At 37.7% G+C, this 22,019-nt stretch overlaps 2 protein-coding genes across 2 annotated transcripts in view; one reads left to right on the top strand and one right to left on the bottom strand.

Annotated features, from left to right (window-relative positions):
- The window catches only part of LOC134750747 (transient receptor potential cation channel subfamily A member 1-like), a 32,545-nt gene extending 25,501 nt beyond the window's left edge, over window positions 1-7,044 (top strand). The window contains exons 5-10 of the mRNA XM_063685988.1: window positions 607-694; window positions 1,166-1,391; window positions 2,059-2,292; window positions 4,072-5,127; window positions 5,221-5,478; window positions 5,994-7,044. Coding sequence (XP_063542058.1) covers window positions 607-694; window positions 1,166-1,391; window positions 2,059-2,292; window positions 4,072-5,127; window positions 5,221-5,478; window positions 5,994-7,022 — 2,891 coding nt within the window. The 3' untranslated portion in view covers window positions 7,023-7,044. The remainder of the gene's footprint in view (window positions 1-606; window positions 695-1,165; window positions 1,392-2,058; window positions 2,293-4,071; window positions 5,128-5,220; window positions 5,479-5,993) is intronic.
- LOC134750778 (uncharacterized) overlaps window positions 1-22,019 on the bottom strand; it is a 347,410-nt gene that overhangs the window by 85,495 nt on the left and 239,896 nt on the right. The window lies entirely within an intron of this gene.

Below are 22,019 nucleotides of genomic sequence, written 5' to 3'. Positions count from 1 at the left end.
ACAAGGTTCACGATTGACCAGACAACTGAGGTGTGTATTTTCAAAAGGGCCTATGTATATGGGTTTCATAGAGAAATAAACCCCTTTGAAAAGTAACTCCTCACCGGTGCCAACCCGATCTGTATGCCAGGAAAAGGCGCAGACCATGCCATGACCAGATATCATATAATTGCAGCTTTATCGTATAGTATTCGTATAGTAGGCACCCGCCTAGCCAAGGTGACAATCGCAATCGCTTGCGCTACGACAACGACACGCTATGTGTCTCGCTATCGCTCTTCCATATTAGTGGGAGAGTGACAGTTGTGTTTCGTTCGCAACGGAGCGTAAACAATTGGCACGTTGGCTACGCACCCAGCTAGTTGAAATTTAATAATACTGAGCAAAGTAAATATATATCAGCCAACAGAACTAGCAGCCCGAATTAAATAGATAGAGTTAAGTGCTTGGATTGGCTTTTAATGTTTTTGATTGTACAGCTAGCCATGCAATTTTGGGACTTGATGTACAGTAAGCAGAGCTAAGTGACCACCCATAGAAATTTGTTAGCAGGGGGGACACTTATCTCTCCAGCTTATTGTACCTACATCTAAAGTTTTCTTTCAGGCCACGATCCCAACATTTGCGATGACAGAGGCAGGACTGCGCTTGACGTAGCAGGATATGCGCATTACCGACGAAGAAAAATAGTTGAGTAAGTTGTTAATCGTCATAATATTGACAGTACTATTGTCCACATATTTTGAAAGCGTCTAGCGTAGAATAATTCTCAAGTCTCGACTACGTACCGAAAACGTAGCTTAGAAGCCCGCAAATCCCTTAAGTAAACCTAAAATCTGATTGTGCTGAAATCTGTTAGAGGATAGCTAGCCACTGATCTGTGCAGATTCTTAGTTCTAGCTGTTGTCTATCAATGATATAGGTACATAGGTAAATAAATAAAGATTATGGGACAATCTTAAACAAATCGACCTAGTATACCACAGTAAGTTCAATAAGTCTTTGTGTCGTGGGGAATAGATACAACATCTTAAACTTACGCACAAATGTTTGTGATAAACACAAATTACAAGGATTTGAACCCAAGACTTCATGATTCGTTGGGAAGGTCACTACCGACTACTCCTACGTTACTAGATGATCAATTTGATGTGACCTTTTGTAGCTTAGCAGACGTAATAAGGATGCTACTAGAAGCAGGCGGCACATTCAACACGATGAAGGGAGAGATAGACAACATCGACACTCCTCTACATACGTCCGTCGAAATAAGATGTCTCCCGTCTATTCGGTTGCTGCTGGACGCCGGCGCGTTCGTCGAATGCTTGAACAGCTCTGGGTATACGCCGCTGCATCTTTGTGTGAAACATAAAATGGACGAAGCTTTTAAGGTAAAATTGGGCCAATTTAATTACGCTTGTGGGTTTTGTTTGTTGTATGGTTTCCTACCCTAAAAGTGTTATTAGGTTAATAAAAATATGTCAAGATCGATTCCTTGATCATATTCAGTCTAGCTATAAATTTAAAGACGCACTTGTATAAAATCAATGCACTCCAATGTATGGAAATATGTCAAAACAAAATAAGAACTAGTATTTTCTTCTTTTGTTGTTGGTCCTTAATTATAGCCCCGACTATGTAGTTTATACGAGCCGTATAGCCCGTATAAGTAGATGCGGGCGCTATCAGTGATGTCATGATGTCAACCAATTGATACCTGTTTGTGATTCGGTCCCCTAAAAAGGTGTTATTACTTTTTAGGAGATTGTTAATGCTATATTTCCTGGTCAGTTTATCTCGGGAAAGAATAATTTGTAGATTTTTTTTTGTTGCCTTTGATCTTGATTAAGTACCATTTCTTTTAAACTAGATTAATGAACAATATCTTCTAACTTTAAAAACGATTTTTTATTTTACATTAACTGCAGTCAAATAAACTAAAGGTTATGATATTCAATTTTAAATAAAGCATGTATCTATTAACATTTCAAGTAAATAGGTATGCTAAATGTATCCCTATCGATGTGTTTGGTGACAGTACTTAACTAAATTTTTCAGGTTCTCCTAAGCCACAGAATCAACGACCTGGAATCTTTAGCAGAGCGTGCAAACACGAGAGACCACGACGGAGTCACGCTGCTCCAAGCAGCTGTGATGTCAAGCTGGGTGTCAGGAGTCTGCGATATCTTGGATGCCGGAGCTGAATCCACGGCTACTTCAAACCAGCCCTTCCACCGCTTCAAGAACGTTACGCTGGATGACGATCAGAATCTCATTTATAGACTGGATCAGGTAGTACAATAATGCGTTCCGGGTGTTGATGGGGCTGTCTCGTTTCTGAAGCGCATCAGGGATCAGATAGATGTTCGCGGCTGCGCGCATTGACTGTTTCTATAGTATCATGCGTGCACGCGCAGCTTCCCTGGTGCGCCGGGTGCCCAACATCATCCTACGAATGATAGTGGACAGGAATGACTGACTTACATTCCCCCATCAGTGTTGTTTTGTTTTAAATTTAAGTTCGCTGTACCCACTAACCCCTTAGTTTGTAAGTTCTACTAATAAAAATATGTGTCCATGTGTTACACGAAATAAAAATACTCATTCATTCATAACTATAAGTTATAACGCATGTTATCGAAGACACAGTTCATTAAGCAACAGTTTGAGTTGTAGATCAAATTGCGATGATAACATTATTATCTATTCTAGCAGAAGAAATATTGCAGGCATTTTATTATACTCACAACATAACACATTATTATTAGTATAAGATATTAAATATGTTCTGCTTTGACGAAATATAGGTACGGTAAATTTCTAGCAATATTTTGCGTTGTCACTTCACTCGTATTCACTTTTAACATTATTATACAGGGTGAAATGGATATGGCTGATCATACAGTGAGGGGTGGATATGTAGGTCATACTGAACAACTTTTACTATGGGGCGAACCCTGAAGTCGCAAAAAAAGTCATCTAATCTACCTATAGAAAACATTGACTAATTCATCGATATGTATGAGACGGCAGATTATTTTTCTCGCGATATGGGGGTTGGCCCTATAGTGCTGCTATAGCTGCCCCGCTTCTGCAGCGCATCAGGGATGTTTGCTGAAGCACGCATAGATTGCTTTTATACAACTATGCGCAAACGATGCACATCCTGGTGCGCCGGGTGCGGGCCAGCCCCAACCCCATCCTGCGGTTGATAGCCGAGAGGTTTGACTGCCCATATATGAGGCACTGTGAGGACAACAATGTTTCTAGAAGTACTTTTTATGTATAAGCTACTTGGGTATGTACTTCTAGAAACATAACAAAGTTCATTTCAATATTGTTTATTTTTTATTATTTATTGTAATGTTAATTTTATGATAATAATTATTCTGTATATATAGAATGATTTATTATTATATTATAGTAAACGTTGTTAAGTATGACCCCTACATACTCACCCCTAGAGTGTTTGGTCAGAGTTAACAATTTCACTTGACAGACTTGACATAAACTCGGACCAAGAGGGCTCTTCGAACTTTATAATCTTGTTATAAAACTGCTATGGATATGACCTGTCAACTTTCAATAGTGAAACTCTTCAACCAGAAATGACACTGTTGACGGCTGAAAGATCATATCCACAACCGTTTTATAACAAGATTATAAAGTTCTAATCGCCGTACTTGCTAAGTCGACCGACAATATAGTGTGAAGTTTGGTGCGGCCATACATTGTCAATACCAATAGTTCCAAGCTATGTATATTATTGTACTACTATTTGGTGCCAACTCGGTGTATACTTAATGTGGTTGAAGTCTAGGAGTAAGAGTGTGTTTGTAAACAACGCCACGCGATTAATACCTGGTTTCTCACGGTCACTGGTATTACCTAGGTATTATAGATAATGAAAGATTACGGTGTCTGCTGTACTCGTACAGTTGCTAAGCGGCAATTATATCATGTCAGGAAAAATATGCACTGTATTACGGCGTTTACCTTACGAAGGACTATGTACATATTTGTGTTATATGTTATATGTGAATATTAAGTACTTACTTTTTATTGTTTTAGATCCACGAAACACCGTTGCATTTAGCAGCCGATCGCGGTGACAAAGAAATACTCGAAATACTATTAGGCACCAATGATGTCAACGTTGATCTCTTTAATAAAATAGATCAGACGCCACTTTACATAGCTATTCGAAGCGGACACCTTGGTTGTGTTAAAGCACTAATCCGAAAAGGTGCCAATCTATTCAAAGTGACAGGAGAAAGAAGTACTGCTTTGCACGCAGCTATACAATTTGGCGACAAGAAAATTGTAGATTTTATTCTCAGTTATGATGAAGATTCTACACGTACGATGATAAATTCATTCGACAATCGCGGTTACGCTCCGGTGCACATTGCTGCATTGAATAATCGTCTTGAATGCATTAAAATGTTGTACTACAAGAAAGCAAATTTAAGACTCAAAACTAAAGGCGAGTTCATAGCAGATTGGACGCCGTTACAAATAGCTGCTTCTAAAAATTGTCCAGATGTAGTTGGAGCTTTAATGGACATCGATCCAGAAGCCATTGGCGATATCGATGATAAAGGGCGTTCTGCTTTAAACTTAGCCGCTGACAGATGTCACCGAGAAGTAGTTGCAACGATATTACGCAAGGGTGCTGTTTTATCTAACCCTTCTGAATACCGGGATAAAAGAAAACAGACTGTTATAGAAACTATAGCAACGAAGCTTCCCAATGCGACACAATTTTTTGAAGAAGTATTCGATGAATTTATAGAATCAAAATTGCCAGAACTAGGTGAAGCTGGCTGTGAGATTAGTATAGATTATGGGGTCTTATTAAAAGATCATGAAACCAGTCAAATTAAAGTTTTAGAGGAACTAGTCAGATGTAATCAGAAAAATATCCTCAAGCACCCATTGATTGAGAGTCTCATTTATTTAAAATGGATCACTTTGGTGCCGTTCTTTTACGTGATTGTAGCAATTTACACCATTTTTGTTCTAACACTAAACTTTGTCTTAATAGTTAATTTCTGTGATAAAGAAAAAAATAACTATATGAGCAGCAATCTGCTCTATGCGCCGATACTTTTGGTCATCGTTCAGGTACGTTTTTAGAAAATAATTATGCATTGTAAAATAGCACAAATCTTTTCTATTACATGCATCTTTGTAATTATTTATGTTATTTATTTACAGGAACTCCTATTCATATACGTTAAAAGGCTACACTATCTCACATGCTTGGAAAATTGGGTAAAATTTGGCTCAATAGTCCTGACACTTGTACTGCTCTTTACTGAGGAAGATCAGTGGCTCGAGCACGAATCTCTAAGACACGTGGCTACTGGAGCTCTGCTTCTGACGTGGGCTTATATGATGTACCTCCTCTCTAGATTCCCATACTGGGGATATTATCTACAGATGTTCAGTAAAGTTGCTAGTAACTTCTTCAAGGTTAGTTGAGTACTTTATCGCTTTGGAGTTCGTACATACCATTTTTTAAATTTAATATTGAATTAAGCAAACATAGATAAGAATAACGAGAAAAGTAATAACTTTTGATCATGTATTCATTCATTCTTCTCTGCTTATAATAACTACACTACACTACACCTACACACACACACACACACACACACACACACACACACACACACACACACACACACACACACACACACACTTTGTTAAATAAAATAAGCATGTAAAATATGTATAATGCAGAAATCGCGAAGCGTCTGGTTGACGTAACTGGTGACCGAAGAGCTGGCGGCTTCCTCGCACAACGTATCAGCATTGCGATACAGCGAGGAAATGCCGCCAGCATCCTTGGTACAATGCCTCAAGGGCCTATTTTAGATTTAAGCTAGTTATTAATTTCGTTCACGTAGTACCACTGTATATATATCTTCTATGTAAATAAAGAGTATTAAAATTTTTGCATGTAAAACAATATTTTCTTATTTCAGATATTGCTGACATGCGCCTTCCTACTTATTGCTTTTGCACTAAGTTTCATGGTTCAATATCACGCGTACCCCCCTTTTGATGGGCCATGGGCGGCTTTTGTGAAGACAGTAGCCATGATGACGTCAGAGTTTGACTACAGTGCATTATTTAAGGAACCCAACGCAACCCACGGTAGACCATTAAGGCATATTAGGGAAAATGTGTCAGCGGTTGTCAATGGAACAAATCTTGAGAATACTACAAACCATGCAAATGCATCAAACCTTGTTAACTCATCGCATCACTATTTTCGAAACTTCGATACCGAAGAGTTTACATACACAAAGACAATAGACCACATGTTATTTGTACTGTTCTTGATTTTAGTATCAATGGTATTTGTGAACTTCTTAATAGGTGTGGCAGTAAGTGACATAGCAGATCTGAAAATGGTCGGGGATGTTAGAAGATTAAAGAAACAAGTGAATTTCTTAAGCTATCTAGATGCCTTTGTATTTGGAGGCGTATTTAAAAGTTTGGTTCATAAGAAATTTCACTGTAGAAGGTTTATAAGAAAAATCTATATAAGACCTTGTATTATAAAGCATTGGGAGGTATGTTATGAAGTCCTTGCAGATGCCGATGAACCATATTATTTTGCCAAAGAACAATCGCTACCACCTCATATTTTAGACTCTATATTGCATAAAGTAAAGACAAAATACCAGCAAAAAGAACGAGAAGCCAGTAAGAAAATGTACAGAGATCAAATGGACATGCTTTTCAAGACTATAGTGACTGATGATAGGTATTCATTAACTGAATTAATAGAGAATTCGAAAGTCGAAAAGGGGATGGAGATACGAACTAAGTTTGGAGACATAATGAGTCGTTTAGAAGAATTGGCTAATGCAATCAATGATGTCAAGGACCAAGTGAAGGATATAGGAAAGAATCAACAAAGCGTTTCTGATAAAAATACTCAGACGGAAAATTCCGGTGATAATAGGAGATTTGTGCTCAAATTAAAGAATAAGAATGTAAGCTAAGCATAATTCATTACTTAGGTTTTCAGATGTCAAATATTTTGTAATTTTAGGGTCGCTTGCACTTAGCTAAAATAGGCTAGATGACAAATTTTCATTAATGGTATCAATCGATCGGGCTCATTTTTAGGATCTATAAGGGACCCATTGCATTAAAGCAATACAAAAGTCAGAAATGATAGTCAAAGTTCGACAGTCGTACTTCACTCGCGAACCGCTCCTAACAAAACGTCCTAACAGTGAACGTGACTTCAAGGTCACTGAGAGCCATCTTGAAGTATGGACAAAACAAGAAAATTGCTCTTTTGTCTGTGAAATATTGTGTTTATGTAGGTATATAGTTGCCGTACAATCTTTTTTTGAATAAATTGTAAGAAATCGAATCGTATCCTTTACTTTTGTCCTTTTTGGAAGTTAAAACGAAACTTAAATTTTGAAACTTTTTGCTCCTGTATTTTTGTATTATTTCCATATATTATTTTAATATTGACATTATTGTGATAAATAGTTAATCTTAATCATTTATTCTCACAAAACAATAAAAATGTGCACACTACATTAAAAAAAATACAGAAATTGAGAAAATCTTAAAAAATAATCTAGTTACATGTAAAAATCCGCAACTCAGTCTTCGTATGGTGGCTACAAATGCAAATCAGCAACATGCTTCGTCCCAAAAATACCAATGATAATATCCGCCACAGGCCTCTTCATTGTGATAAATTGCTCATTTGCCATCTGTTTTACTAGATTTTGTTATAAAATTCAACTTGTGTCATCATCCCTATTGACGGACGGACTGATCAACGTCTATCAGTAAAACTATGAAATTTCCCATACAATAAAATGTTGTGATTATTTGTTCGTGCATTTGACCCTAAATAGATATGAAAACGGATTATATATGACATTGACTCATCCCCATCCGTTTTCATAGTTTTATTTCATGAGTAACTATCGCGGTAACCGAACACAATATTAGATTTGTACATACTTACAGGACTTTGACTTTTTGTAACATATTGAATGAAGTAAGTAGGTATATGTATATAAGTAGGTATATATCTTTTAATTAAGTTTATCCCCCCGTCTTTAATTTATTATCTTAAGAATAAAAAAAATGGTAACGACTAATATTTCTATAATTGTCAAAGCATTTAATAATTTTAAGCAGACAAATTAGACAAGACAGACCTGAGACGCCAAGGTCCGGGCTGTCAACACCGCTGCTTTCTGGGCATCCATTGTTTAGGGGAACGAGAGAAGAAGAAGCAGACAAGTGTTATTGATATATTTATTCTTAGAAGTCTAAGCCAACGTTACGACGACGACTGAATTAGGAAAAAATATAAGTATTGTGGTCTTCGGTAATTGTATTTGTTTTATATTTTTTTTAAATGCTAATTGATAAAAAAAATCTTAAAGAGTGTAACGGTGTTCTGTGAAGGCATAAACCATTATTTTTCTCCCTGAAGCCCATAAACCTTAAAAAAAAATGTTACGGCGCCTTAAATAAAATATTGGCAATTAATGTATCTAGAACCTAACCGTGTAAAAATAAAAAATGTTGATCAAGGTTATTTAAATAATAATGTAGATAATTTTATCTATTCTATATATTCTATTCACTCTTTATGACACACCTCAATAAAAGATACAAGTTAAGGAACAAAAAATAGGAACATAAGTAAGAAGGGTAACCAAAGAAATACAGTAAAGTAAAGTAAAGTAAAGATTTATTTGTGGAACACAGGTAATACAGTTAAGGTCTTATATACAAAATAATAAATAGAGCTCTGTGCTTTGCCTATTGGCGTACAAATATTAAAAACTTAAAATATAATGGTGACTTATTATGTTAATAATAAATTATTTCAGTTAAACAAACATACATTATCTACCTATTAGTAATATTATGGCAATAAACATTTAGAGCAGAAATAACATATTGTTTATCATTCAAATAAAATTAGTAATCTATTGTCAAATAGGTACTTATCTAATATCTTAATGTGTAGTGTGTGTTCCTTGTGTGTGTGGTTTTTTATGAAAGTTTAAACTATTATAAAAAAAGTGTCCATGTTTTGATAATGTACAGTGTTGATTATAATATATGCGCAACATGTCGGGGAATTATCTTAAATGCATTAAAATAAATAATTTTATCAACTGACGTTTTTTTTTATTTTTGCCCTTAAAAGGTGTTTTCAAAACCTATTCCTTACGCTGCGTCTTACGTAGGCGAACACTCGCGAACGCGAAGCGGCGCGGCGCGGCGCGGCGGGCCCAAGGCGTTCGCGTTCGCAACGAGATCGCCCACGTAGGACACTTCTATAGGACAGGTCTAAGGATTGATTCACCCCGCTCCGCTCCGCGCCGCGCCGCGCCGCGCCGCGCCGCGCCGCTTCGCGTTCGCATGTTGTTCGCCTACGTAGTACGCTGCCCTCCACGAGGTAAATTGGTATAAAAGCCGTATACTACACTAATAGTTATTTGTTTTACAAAGGCGCTAAGTTGTTGTTTAACCTCTTGTGCTAATATTGATACCGGAACAAGCGAAAGATTCCGAAATTGAACCACGAGCATAAATTCGATAAATGGAATCTTGAGCGTTGCGAGGGTTTCAAGGCACGGGGGTAAATTAATTTTGCCACCGAGTGAAACTCAACATTTTTCACCACACTACTAACTGTTTAATATCAAACAAATTCAAAAAAAATCAATTCAAAATGAATGTTACTAAATATTTATCATTTAAAAGTCAATTCTACTAGCAAATATAAGAAAACAATTCAAAATTTGCATTTGATTACTTTGCCCCACATGTGGATAAGATGCAACTTTCTTATCAGTTTTTGAACAATCAAGAGAGCCTTTACCAGCAGAGCTAGTGTGGTGAAACATTATTCCTCTACAATAAATTCCGGAATGCAGACTTGTGAATGTATACTTATGTTACTTACAAGTCATTATCACAGCCTTTTGATATATGTATGTACTTCTACAGTTTAATATTATATCTACTTTAAACATTTTGTATTGCATATTATAGCTGTCTAAAATAAATATCTAAGTCACTTTTCCAAAAAAATAAGTAATAAATAGGCATGAAAATTGCATCTAATTTAGTCGTGCTTCATTAACAATCAATTCTCTTAACAAACATCTTTCTAAAAAAAAAAAAACGAAAGCATGAAGCAACGGAACTAGAAGGTAGCCTATTTTAGCAATAGTAGCGGCATCTTAATTAAGGAATTTGGCAGCAACTTTGTCGATTTTAGTTTCTTTGTTGACGGCGTTTAATTTTAGGGTGGCGATTTACCTTTGTGTAGCGTCGTGTCAACTTTGTTGCGTTTTACAAGCTTATTACATCTAAGTTACGGTCGTCAGCCCGGCCGCCGGAGCTGGGAGGACGGGGCCGGTATCATGGATTTCCGAGGGCCGGGGCCGGGCTGAGATTTTTGTCTCGAATCACCAAAATATTGTTTGATTTTTTTTACACAACTAGAAATGTCGATAATACTGTAGGCAGTAGGCACCTGCAGCCTGCCCGAGACACCGGAGCACCCAGTAGATAGGACTGGAGTGTAGGGTTTGCAGTCAGGATCGTTGAAAAGACGGGAGATTTTAGCCGACCCGAATACAGGCACCGTAAAGTCAGCATGGGGTAGATAGATAATACTATAAGTACTTGGTGTGTATTAAATACTAAGTGTGCGGTTGTGTGACTACCTCACCTTCCCCTTTTTACCTTCTTTGTAGAAACCTGGATAGCCCCGTCGTTATTACGTTATCTCGGATATTAAAGCATTAGCCGCTCTCGCCTTAGTGTTTCTTCCTGCGAAGGACTGGGGATTCCGTATTAGTTCTACTACAGATTTTAGTTTCTTCTGGTTCTGATTAAGTTTCAGTCTCCGATATATATAGTCGTTCCGCTTGTTTTGTCATAACAGTGGAGAGTATCGGTTGGGCCTGTTCTCTACAACTCCGAGTACACCTTTCTCTCTCTTAACTCTGTCACCAACAGCCTCGAGGAGCGTTGTAAATGTATTAAGGTCGAATATCGCTGTTACACTCGCCCACAACACTTTACAGTACCGAAGAACACTAATTAAGCAGACATCATTCATAACCAATACGTAACTATATAATTTGTTTTTTACACGCTAACTGCTCACACTTTAAGGCCAGGATAAAACTGTAACATTGTTCCCAGAGTCTTCTATTATAGTTATTACTTTCTTCGGATGCATTCCAGAGGGTGCGGCGATCCTTAAATTGGCTTCTAAGTAGCTTAATATAACTGTCCATAACCGCCCAATCGTGAATGTGTGATTCTTGTGATTTAGGCTGATGCAACGTGATTATTTCTGTGTCTGCTTGACCTGATTAGCCGTCTTACGTATTCCTAGCTCTTCCTACACTCTCATTCTGTCCTTCGGAGACTTCCTCATTCTGTCCGCTCTGGGCTATTTTATTTGTACCTAGGTAAATAATGTATGTAGCAAGTAGAGCAGTAGTGACACTGACACGTTCTGGGATGGGAGGGGTGGTTACAATCGACCGGCTATGCAGCCTCCAGCCTATCAGACTGTAGGTATACGAAGAGGGTTGAGAGTTGGTGAACTAATGCTTTTTTCTCCCGCTGATCGCTCCGTTTTATGAATGTCGCTTTATACGTACTCGATGTATTTCTTCTTATTCTCTTATTCTTGAAAGACGAAGGTAGGTAGAGAAAGGCGATTTTTGAGTGCCGACCACGTACCGACAAACGTAGTGTAGGATGAGCTCCAGCTAGGTACCATTATATAAGCGCTGTGCAAGACTCGGGACAAGGATCTTCTCCAGGAGAGGTGTTATGCTGGCTTACATACCGACCACGACGATTACATGTCCGCTGATATGATGATTATGGTGTTGAGGTGCTAATATTACCATTCCTAAAGCAAATTGGGATTTGTCTATTCCTTAGGTAGGGCGGCATCCTCTTATCCATCAATATTTTATATTAACCACATATATATCGACCGGTCTGGCCTAGTGGGTAGTGACCCTGCCTGTGAAGCCGATGGTCCTGGGTTCGAATCCCGGTAAGGGCATTTATTTGTGTGATGAACACAGATATTTGTTCCTGAGTCATGGATGTTTAAGTGTTTGTATAAGTATTATATATATTATATCGTTGTCTGAGTACCCACAACACAAGCCTTCTTGAGCTTACCGTGGTACTTAGCCAATTTGTGTAAGAATGTCCCTATAATTTTTTTTTTATGACTTCACAATGTAATGTCAGATACATTTAAGTTCACGTAGGAGGCACAATTATAAACAGTATTTAGAACTGTAAGACGAAAAGCTTAAACTATGGATACTTATATGTCAGTATAACTAAATAGACTCAAGTTTACTTAATCGTCACAATAGCTACTACCTAGTATAATTGTTTAATTACCACAGCACACTCTAGTGCTGAGATGATCTATCATCTCAGCACGTATGTACCTAAAACTTACAAAATAAAATTAAATGCACAGTTAAATTGGTCAGCTTGGCCGACAAAACAGGAAAGTGTTGTTTTTCGAGTAGGTTGTTTTTCTCGTAGCGTGGGTTCGAATGCCAGATGTGTTTTTGAAGTTTGTGGGGCTATTGTCTTTGTCATTGCGTCAGAGACTTGAAAAAATATTTTGTTGAAACGGTTTATTTGCTTGCAGCCATACCGAATAACAAAAAAGCTAAAAGTTTTTATAAGTCCTGGTAAAATAATCGAGTAAGCGCGGGCTAAGTGTTAAAGGAATGGTTGGATACATGGTTATCATTGAACTACCCTTATGGTCTGCTTTTATTCTCCCCGTATATTCGATAAATAGTAGTGGAATTTGCACAAACTGTGCATAATTGCAAGATAACTAACAGCCTAAGAACTGCGAGTTTTTGGCCAAGTACCCATAATAAAATTGCTTGTAAGTTAGGTGTAATGAAGATTAGCGACAAAAGTTGAAGTACTAGCATATGCGCTTTTTTTTTATACCACGTCGGTGGCAATCAAGCATACGGCCCGCCTGATGGTAAGCAGTTACCGTAGCCTATGAACGCCTGCAACACCAGAGATATTACACGCGCGTTGCCGACCCTTTAAAAACCTGTACACTCCTTTTTTGAAGAACCCCATACTGTAGCCCCTCGGGAAGACCTCGGCAGGGAGCTCATTCCACAGCCGAAGCGTACGCGGGAGGAAATTCCTCTTAAACCGCACACTTATAATATATTTATACCTATGTGTATGTATCCTACTAAATTTGGGATATCCTACTAAATTTGGACGAAAACAAAAACCTTGTCGTTCCTTTTTACCCGAAATGAAACCGCTTTACCGGGAATGCCCAATTCTCCCACTCTCCCCTACATCCTTACATAGGAACTACAGAATATGGTCAAGAAACGTAGGTGTGAATGCTAAGTAACGTAATCTTCAGCTAGAACTACATGAAACGTTAAGGTGAGGTTATTTTGTGAACGTTTTCTTGGAACGACGACAACTTTTACTTTTCAAGTACCTTATATTGTAATCTTAGAAAAGAGCTTATTAACGGGTTGGTGATGCGCATGTGTCCTAGAATATGACTACGGGATCTGTTTATCATTAGATGGGAATTACGCTTGTTTGCCACCAATATGGTGTACAAGAATGGAAAGTCAAAAAATTACACTATCCGACCAACACTGTAAACCATTTTTTAGAAGCAATAAATGTTTTTTAATTTGTCAACAAAGTCAACAACAAACTTATCTTGCAATTTTTCTTGCAAATATTTCTTGCAAGTTTTCATTAAAACTAGTTTCAAAAAGATAGATGTGATGCGAATATTTAATTTGTATAAAAATCATAGTTAATTTAATCGTCATATAACAAATACATACACATTAAAAACAATCATAGATAATTAAAAAGCATTATGAAAAACAAAACACAAAAAAGCTAAAAGAAGAAAAACAATACACTTATATAACGTTTAAGGGATCGTATAAGACTTAGTACCCGATATGGTGGGGTAAGTCGATTTCGATACGACCAACGTCATTTCCGATAGAAGGTGATCCTTGAACGTGTATCCACTAGGCTGCGGAGAACACGTTTTTCGCTGAACGTGTAGGGTCCAATGTCCTCCAGTAAAGTGCATGTACGCAAATGCTGGTACATTTCCAACTAGGCGGCGGGTCTCCACGACGTACCCATAGTCTTTATACTGCATGGCGTAAGTTGTAGCCCCACCTTTAGCCCCATAGAGCTAGAATATTAGAATCACTATGGGTGTGATGTGTCGCATCGCCATTGTTGCAACGTTGAAGTGAAACTGTAGCAGTAGACAACAGTGTAAGTCTTTTATACAGGACGCGAACGCAGGCGTAAGACTGACGCATTTTGCCATTACTCAGGATAGGATAAACGTGGTCGACGTACAAAGATTTTTTAATTTCGATTATATGACATTATTATTACGTAGGTATGTTTAAGAAAGATTGAAGTATAGTTATTTGCACAATAAACATAGCGAAAAAGAAACTCTTAGTTTCGTCATGTCAGGGGGCTAAAAAGGTGTTTAAAATGTAAATATTTTTTTGTGTATTTTGGATAATTCTTCTTGTAAGGGGTCGAAAGGAGATTGACAGTTTTTATAAATTATATATTTTATTTCGATTCTGGGAGTTGAAACTTTGAAAGAAGATATTGTGACAGAAATGTCACGTGTTTTCAACTCCTTTTTTTAGCTTTACAAAGATCATGTAGAATTACAACAACCAATATAGAAATCCACGTGAACGAAGTCGTGGGCAACAGCTAGTATAACAACGCTTTTGATGGTTGCTTCCATTGTTTTTTCTTTCGTAATTCATAGTGAACAAGTTATACTTATTGTCTAATACTGATAACAATAGTCGTATGTTGGGATTCTGAATGCGTAATAATTAGTGACGCTTTTTCCTCGTGGGACCTAATCAACGCACAAAACAAAAATACCTATAAGTCATCTTCGTACAGTCTATCCTCAATAATGATAAATGAAGTGTTACATAACGTAGTTTGACCGACCAGACCAGAACCGACTTGTTTTATTGTACGATACAAATTTACAAAAAGAAGTTATTTTTTAATTAGTGTATCGTATATTATAATAATAATACATATCTAAATTATGCGAATGGTTAGAAAATGTAACAGGAAAATAAGCTACTGGAAAAAAATAAAAATGGGAAAATATGAGGTTTCGGGAAGGGTAGCTATTGAAAAAAAAAATGGTAAAAATTGCATGGCAAAAATCGCGATCTGGAAAAAACGATTTCCGGAAGAGGTAGTACACAACACACTCATTTTAACTATAGCGGCATTTGTTTTATTAACAAACATGTCACGAAGAGTTACATAGCTTTTTTGTAACCAGTTGGTTTCTAAAACTCTTGCACATTCCTATGTAGTTATATTCACCATTATAACGCGACAAGCTGAAAGCACGCCAGCCTGCTTTCATTCACTACTACTATGGGGCTGGTGTCCCCACGTGCTCTCAATGTGCGCGGGGGTTCGCCTCGAAGATCTTCTACGTCAGCCATATTCGAGCGCACGAGCGCCGTGCTAACAGTAACAGTTAGCTCTTAGTTACTAGGAGTCGAAGTGGTCGCCATGGTCGAAATAGGCCGCAAGGATCATCATCATAATCACCATTAGATACTTATATTGGAGCGGTCAATGTGCTTACAAATATCTGATTAATATGACCTTTAAGGGCGTTACAATGCATGTTCCGATATTTAAGTAAACCATGCCGATATAGATTTATATCTGACTAGCTCCTGCCCGCGACTTTGTCCACGTGGGATTATAATGATGACGATTGATAAAAACTATCTTGTCCTTCCTCAGCCCTCAAACTATCTCCATACCACATTTCATCTAAATCAGTGCAGCGGTTAAAGCGTGAAGGAAGGCAGACAGACAGACAGTTACTTTCACATTTACCTCGTATAAAGTAGGTAAGTAGGATGGAAACTGTAAACTACTTAAACACAATTAAAACTGTAAACACTTCAAACTAACGCTTCCCCTTAACACGTTATCTAGATCCTGAGATTGGAGCACCAGGGAAGATTAATTCGCCGCACGCTCTGGATTTAATCTCCAATCAACCTGCGGCCGCATATAATTAACTATGGACGAAACCATTCCAGCCCTGACGTAGGAAGCCTATGGGAAACCTAGAATGCATCTGTACAGTAATTCATCACGCGGTTTTCCTTCTTGAAAATATAAAGGATTTCGGTTACTATTAAAGGATGACTCACGCTAGACCGGGCCGTGACCGGGCCGGAGCTTCCGGCGCTTCGTTTTCTATGGAAAGCATCACGTGATCACCTGTCAATCCTGTCATGTCATAGAAAAGTAAGCGCCGGAAGCTCCGGTCCGGTCACGGCCCGGTCTAACGTGAGTCATCCTTAACGGTTATGTGACGAAGGGTTCTGCATAAACACTAGACGATCATTTGGCCAATTTACTGATCCAAATCAAGATATTAACAATTTAATTAGAATTGTTTAGGTAATTTACATTATCTTTAAAAAACTAAAAAAGGTAATTACGAATTGCGGTATTTTAAAGGTTTTAGAATTTAGATCTTCTTACTGAAATTTTTAGTATTTTAGGCAAGTCTCGGGTTAGCTAATAAGGGTAAATTAGGGTTAGTTAGGGAGAGTGGTGGGAGAGTTACATTACAACATACCACTATAAGATCCAATCCTACGCACTCGACAGCACATAGGTACCTCGAACTGGGATTCTACTGATAAGTCCGTTATTTCTTTCCTTTCCATGCAGGGGATGCAGCTTCCTCCTCCGGTCATGGACGGCCGGCAAAAGTGAGCACGTAGATGGTAGTTACATATGTTTACAGTAGGTATTTTATGTATACAGTAGGTCTCTGGTTGCTTTGTAGCCAGTGTTCGTTCAGTTAGGCACAGTACATCAACTTGGTCGCGTAACTGGAGTTCCGATTCTAACCTGTAGGTTTTTTTCGCTAGTCTGTTGATATTTTGGTGTAAGATACCAATCGACACAGGTTCATGGGTGATTTAATTTTTCTGTAATGTTGGTGTTTTGTTTGTTTTGGCTGGTTCTGGGAGACCTGACAAAGATTCAGTAACAAAGGCCATGCAGTCCTTGTTAGAAAATCGTCTTAAACACTTGAGAGGTATGCCAATTTTGTACGATTTGTAAGTATCCCGTTTTGCAGGTATTAAGTTCGGCTGTGTAGTGGTAGCCGTCACGAAAACTTTTAAAGGGGCTGTTTACATTTTCTGGCGTCGAGTCGTTTTTAAATAAGCACCCGTGCACGAACTTGAGTATCTCGACTCCTCCAACCTTGTATTTGGCGGACCCTTTGATTGACGCAGGAATAATTTTGCGGCTACGGCGGCACTGTTGACGACTGTTTACAGTCTCATTCTTGATCAGCTGTCTGCGCAGGCGGGGAAGTTGTTTTGAGCGCTAACTGGTCGTTGCCAGTTGTGTCGTTTACAATAATATATTGTTTTGTATCGTCGTGTTTTTTCTGCAGGTTAACAACCCCGTTGTATTTAATTAAATTGTTTTCGTTTGAAACATATTTTTCTGATTTCGCGGTCTGTATTTGCGAGAGCTCTTGTTTAGCTGGTAAGCGTTTGAATTGCGACGGTTGCTTCGTCTTCACTGCGAGCTTCTCTTTCGTGCGCACGGCGGAGGCGCGCTGTTTCCGCGGCGCCGAGGCGGTCGCGGGAGCAGCGGTGTCAGCATGGTTGCATTTTTATCACCTGTCACTTTCGCACTTACTTACTTGTTAGAACGTGACAGGCATGGTGACAGGCGATAAAAATGCTAACGTGCCAAGCCCGCAGGACGGCTAGATGGTGTGGCTGCTGGCAGGCATCGGTAGACGTTGCAATATTGTTTACCGCGTTTCGCGTCCTCAGTTGAGCTCTCGAGTTTATTTTTATTATTATAGCAGATTTTGTTTTGCGCATTTCGTTACATATTTCTTGTAATTACGCACTTAAATCACTCACTTTTGCTCGAGTGGATGTATGAGGTCTATGAGTAGGTTTTTCACTGCACTACTGTCTATTTGTACCATTTTAATTATCGAATTTTGTTTTTACCGAGGAGCAACCATTATTGACGTATGGCCGACCGCCGTTGATATTGTATGTTATTATAAAGTTATTTAGGTAAAAGTTATGTATTTAAATATTTTAAATCATGACATGTACAACATATGTACGAAATATCATTTGAGATTTACCAGTTCCTTTTTGGTGAAAGAAAACATCGTGAGGAAACCTGTCTAATCCCAATAAGGCCCAATTTCCCCTCTGGATTGGAAGGTCAGATGGCAGTCACTTTCGTAAAAACTAGTGCCTACGTCAATTTTCGGGATTAGTTGTCAAAGGGGACCCCATTTTTAGTTGGCAAAATGCTGGGATAACGCGAGGAAGAAGAAGATCACTTTACATTTTTTATTTAATAATGTTATCATATTTAACTCAATTCAATTCAATTAAATACAGTATTTTTATTTCGAATAAAAAAGCCATCGAAATTATGCTCTTAGTTAAAAATACGGTCAAGATTGAATATGGAGGCAACTTAACAACGAAGCATCTCGTTTATACGAATTCGGCACAAAGTTACGAATCAATTTTCAATTCAAATTCTAAATCACGTTAATGTGGCTCATGTTGAACGAAATCAAATATCGGAATATAATTACTCTCAACTTCATAATGCTTATTTCGGTCTCGCAAAAGTTCTACTGGGTACTTTACTTTCTAACTTGGGAATTCGCTATCATTGGAAATTTTCCTTTGGGAATTGGAATTTTAGAACAATTTCGGAAGCTGATTAGGTTACTGTTGTCGAGTTGATGAAAAGTTGTGTCGAGTTGACGCAAAGTTGTGTCGACTCTGGCTTCTGTTTATACGCTCATTTGCACTGTGAACTTCTGACGACTCATATTTCTATTGTAACTACATTTTAACTTCCATATTTGTGCTAAATACAGTGTGGAAAGAATTACTCTGGAGGGAAATAAGTGCCTGAAAACCTAATTAAGTTAGCTCATTTTGCTCAAAGGAAACATTCTTTTATTTTTAAAAAGAAACAAAACTGCATTCAAAGTTTTTTGAAATTCGCTTGTTTCAACCGGGAATCGAGCCGACTAAAAATTAAAAAAATAAACACTCGCTATTTTATATTTTATTTTATATATTTCTCTATTTTTAGACAAGCAAAATTGAAAAAAAAAAAATGAAAAATCTTCGAATGCAGTTTTGTTTATTTTCAAAAATAAAGGAATGTTTTCTTTAAGCAAAATGAGCTAGCTTAAGGTTTTGAGGTACTTTCCCTCCAGGGCCCATTATCATTTTTTCCACACTGTATTTGTATGTATTAAATTAATTGTAATCCCTAGCTAGTTGTATTTTGCCTTTCTCTAGTTTGCCGTAAATTGATCATGAAATTACTTAAGATATAACAAGAAAATTTAAAATAACTCAATACAATTTTTGTTTACCACTCGGGTTTCAGTGAAAGGAAAACTCAGTGAAATTTCAGTGAAGGGAAAAAGTGCATAATGTTATGGTAAATCGATTAGTGCATGTTAAATTCAAATCTGGTTATCATTGAAATATATCACATATAAATCTGTAATGTCCTGTTGTAGGGTTTTAAAATAATCTTCTCTCAATCATCATCATCTTTCTCGCGTTGTCCCGGCCTTTTGCCACGGCTCATTGGAACCTGGGGTCCGCTTGGCAACTAATCCCAAGAATTGGCGTAGGCACTAGTTTTTACGATAGCAACTGCCTTCTGACCTTCCAATCCAGAAGGGAAACGAGAACTCATTGGGATTAGTCCAGCTCTCAGCCGGAAGCGATTGGTAAATAAATAGCAGAAATGTATCAAACATAAATAAGTTCCAAAAAACTCATTGGTACAGTCGCCATCAGATATATCGGAGCGCCCAAGGTGCTCATAAATATCTGAACACGCCTCTATTGTCAAGTTGTTAGAGTGTGTGTTCAGTGTTTCATATTTTGAGCACCTCGGGCGCTCTGATATATCTGATGGCGACTGTACCTACTTATATGTACGAGCCGGGGAAAAGTCGTACGCTATTAAGAATCTTCTCTATTAATATTGTAAAAATATTATTGCAGGTATGCATTGATGTACCGGGAACTGGTATTCTGTACTAATACTATACTAATACTAATATACAAAATTTCAACCCCTTTTTCACCACCTTAGGGGATGAATCTTCAAAAACGCTGAAATTACTTTCCTTGTATTCAAATAATATATCTTTTTACGAAGTTTCAAATTGCTAGCTTAAAATAAAACTTGAACCCCATACAAATTTTCAACCCCTTTTTAACCCCTTAGGGGTTGATTGTCTCAAAACGCTTCTTAGCTTTTGTACACATTATAAATGTAACTTGGTGTGCAAATTTCAACTTTCTAGCTTTTGTAGTTTCGGCTCTGCGTTGATGAGTCAGCCACTCAGTCAGGATCAAGACACGTGCCTTTGAATATATATATATATATAGTTGGTCAAGCAAATCGTGTCAGTAGAAAAAGGTGGCATATTTAAAAAAAAAACCGGCCAAGTGCGAGTCGGACTCGCGCACGAAGGGTTCCGTACCATTACGGAAAAAACAGCAAAAAAATCACGTTTGTTGTATGGGAGCCCCATTTCAATATTTATATTATTCTGTTTTTAGTATTTGGTGTTATAGCGGCAACATGCGGCATCTGTGAAAATTTCAACTGTCTAGCTATCACGGTTCATGAGATACAGCCTGGTGACAGACAGACAGACGGACAGACGGACAGACGGACAGACGGACAGCGGAGTCTTAGTAATAGGGTCCCGTTTTTACCCTTTGGGTACGGAACCCTAAAAATGTAGGCGCGAAGGGATATCGTCCCACAGATAATTTGAATTTCGCGCCTTTTCCTACTGATAACATTTGCTTGACCAACAAAATATTTATTTCTAATTGGAAATTACAAGTTTTTTTCACTAAAAATATCACAAATTCACAAAAACTTATATTTAGACTGAGTAGGTATATAGTTTAAATTGTTCACTATGAATTACAAAAAAAAAAACAACAATGAAACCCACAAACTACAAAGCGTACCATCTAAAGGGTTTTTTTTTTATCTAGTTTTTATAGAGGCTTTGGACACTAGGTGAACATGTCAGCCTCATCATCTAAAGGGTGTATCATATTATTCTTTTAATAAGTACATTTTTGGCAAAATATGTTCCCAATCAAACAGACATGGCAAAAATTTTAAGAAAATATTTATCACGAAATAAATAACAAAAACGTAGGTATTGTAGGTAATTAAAACAAATACGAATAATGTGGATTGTGCAAGTAAGTTCAATCTTAATTAAAATATGCCTTCTTAATATCATAATAAATTATTATGTTATTATTGAGTGATTATTAATAACTCATTCATTCGAAATTAAAAAATCTGTTTACGTACATGTTTTCCAATCTGAATAGCGCACTAATGCGTCAGTACTGTGCCGGCGTTCGCGACTTGTATAAAAGGCATACACTGATGTCCACTGCTACAGTTTCATTTCAACGTAGAACGATGGCGTTGCGACACATCGCCCCGATTGTAATACTAATCATCCAGCTCTATGGGACCAGCTTGGCTTCTGATCTCCCCAAACTACCAAATAACAAACTATCAGAAGGCGCTGACAGAGACCTACCAAATGCTACTCCAATTCACTGCGGCAAATCTAGCCATAGGGCGGCCACCGTAAAATCCACGAACACGCCAGACCATACGATGCACAACTTCAAAACGCATGCGTTCACCGCCGGTCCAGTCGGACATCCTCAATCACCGAAACCAGGAACTGAAGCAAAATTCAAATTCGCTGAAGT

Source organism: Cydia strobilella, chromosome 20 (genome assembly GCF_947568885.1).
Source record: "Cydia strobilella chromosome 20, ilCydStro3.1, whole genome shotgun sequence".
Classification (NCBI taxonomy): Eukaryota; Metazoa; Arthropoda; class Insecta; order Lepidoptera; family Tortricidae; genus Cydia; species Cydia strobilella.
The sequence above is the reverse complement of the archived record's forward strand: the minus strand, read 5'-3'. Positions and strand labels throughout refer to the sequence as shown.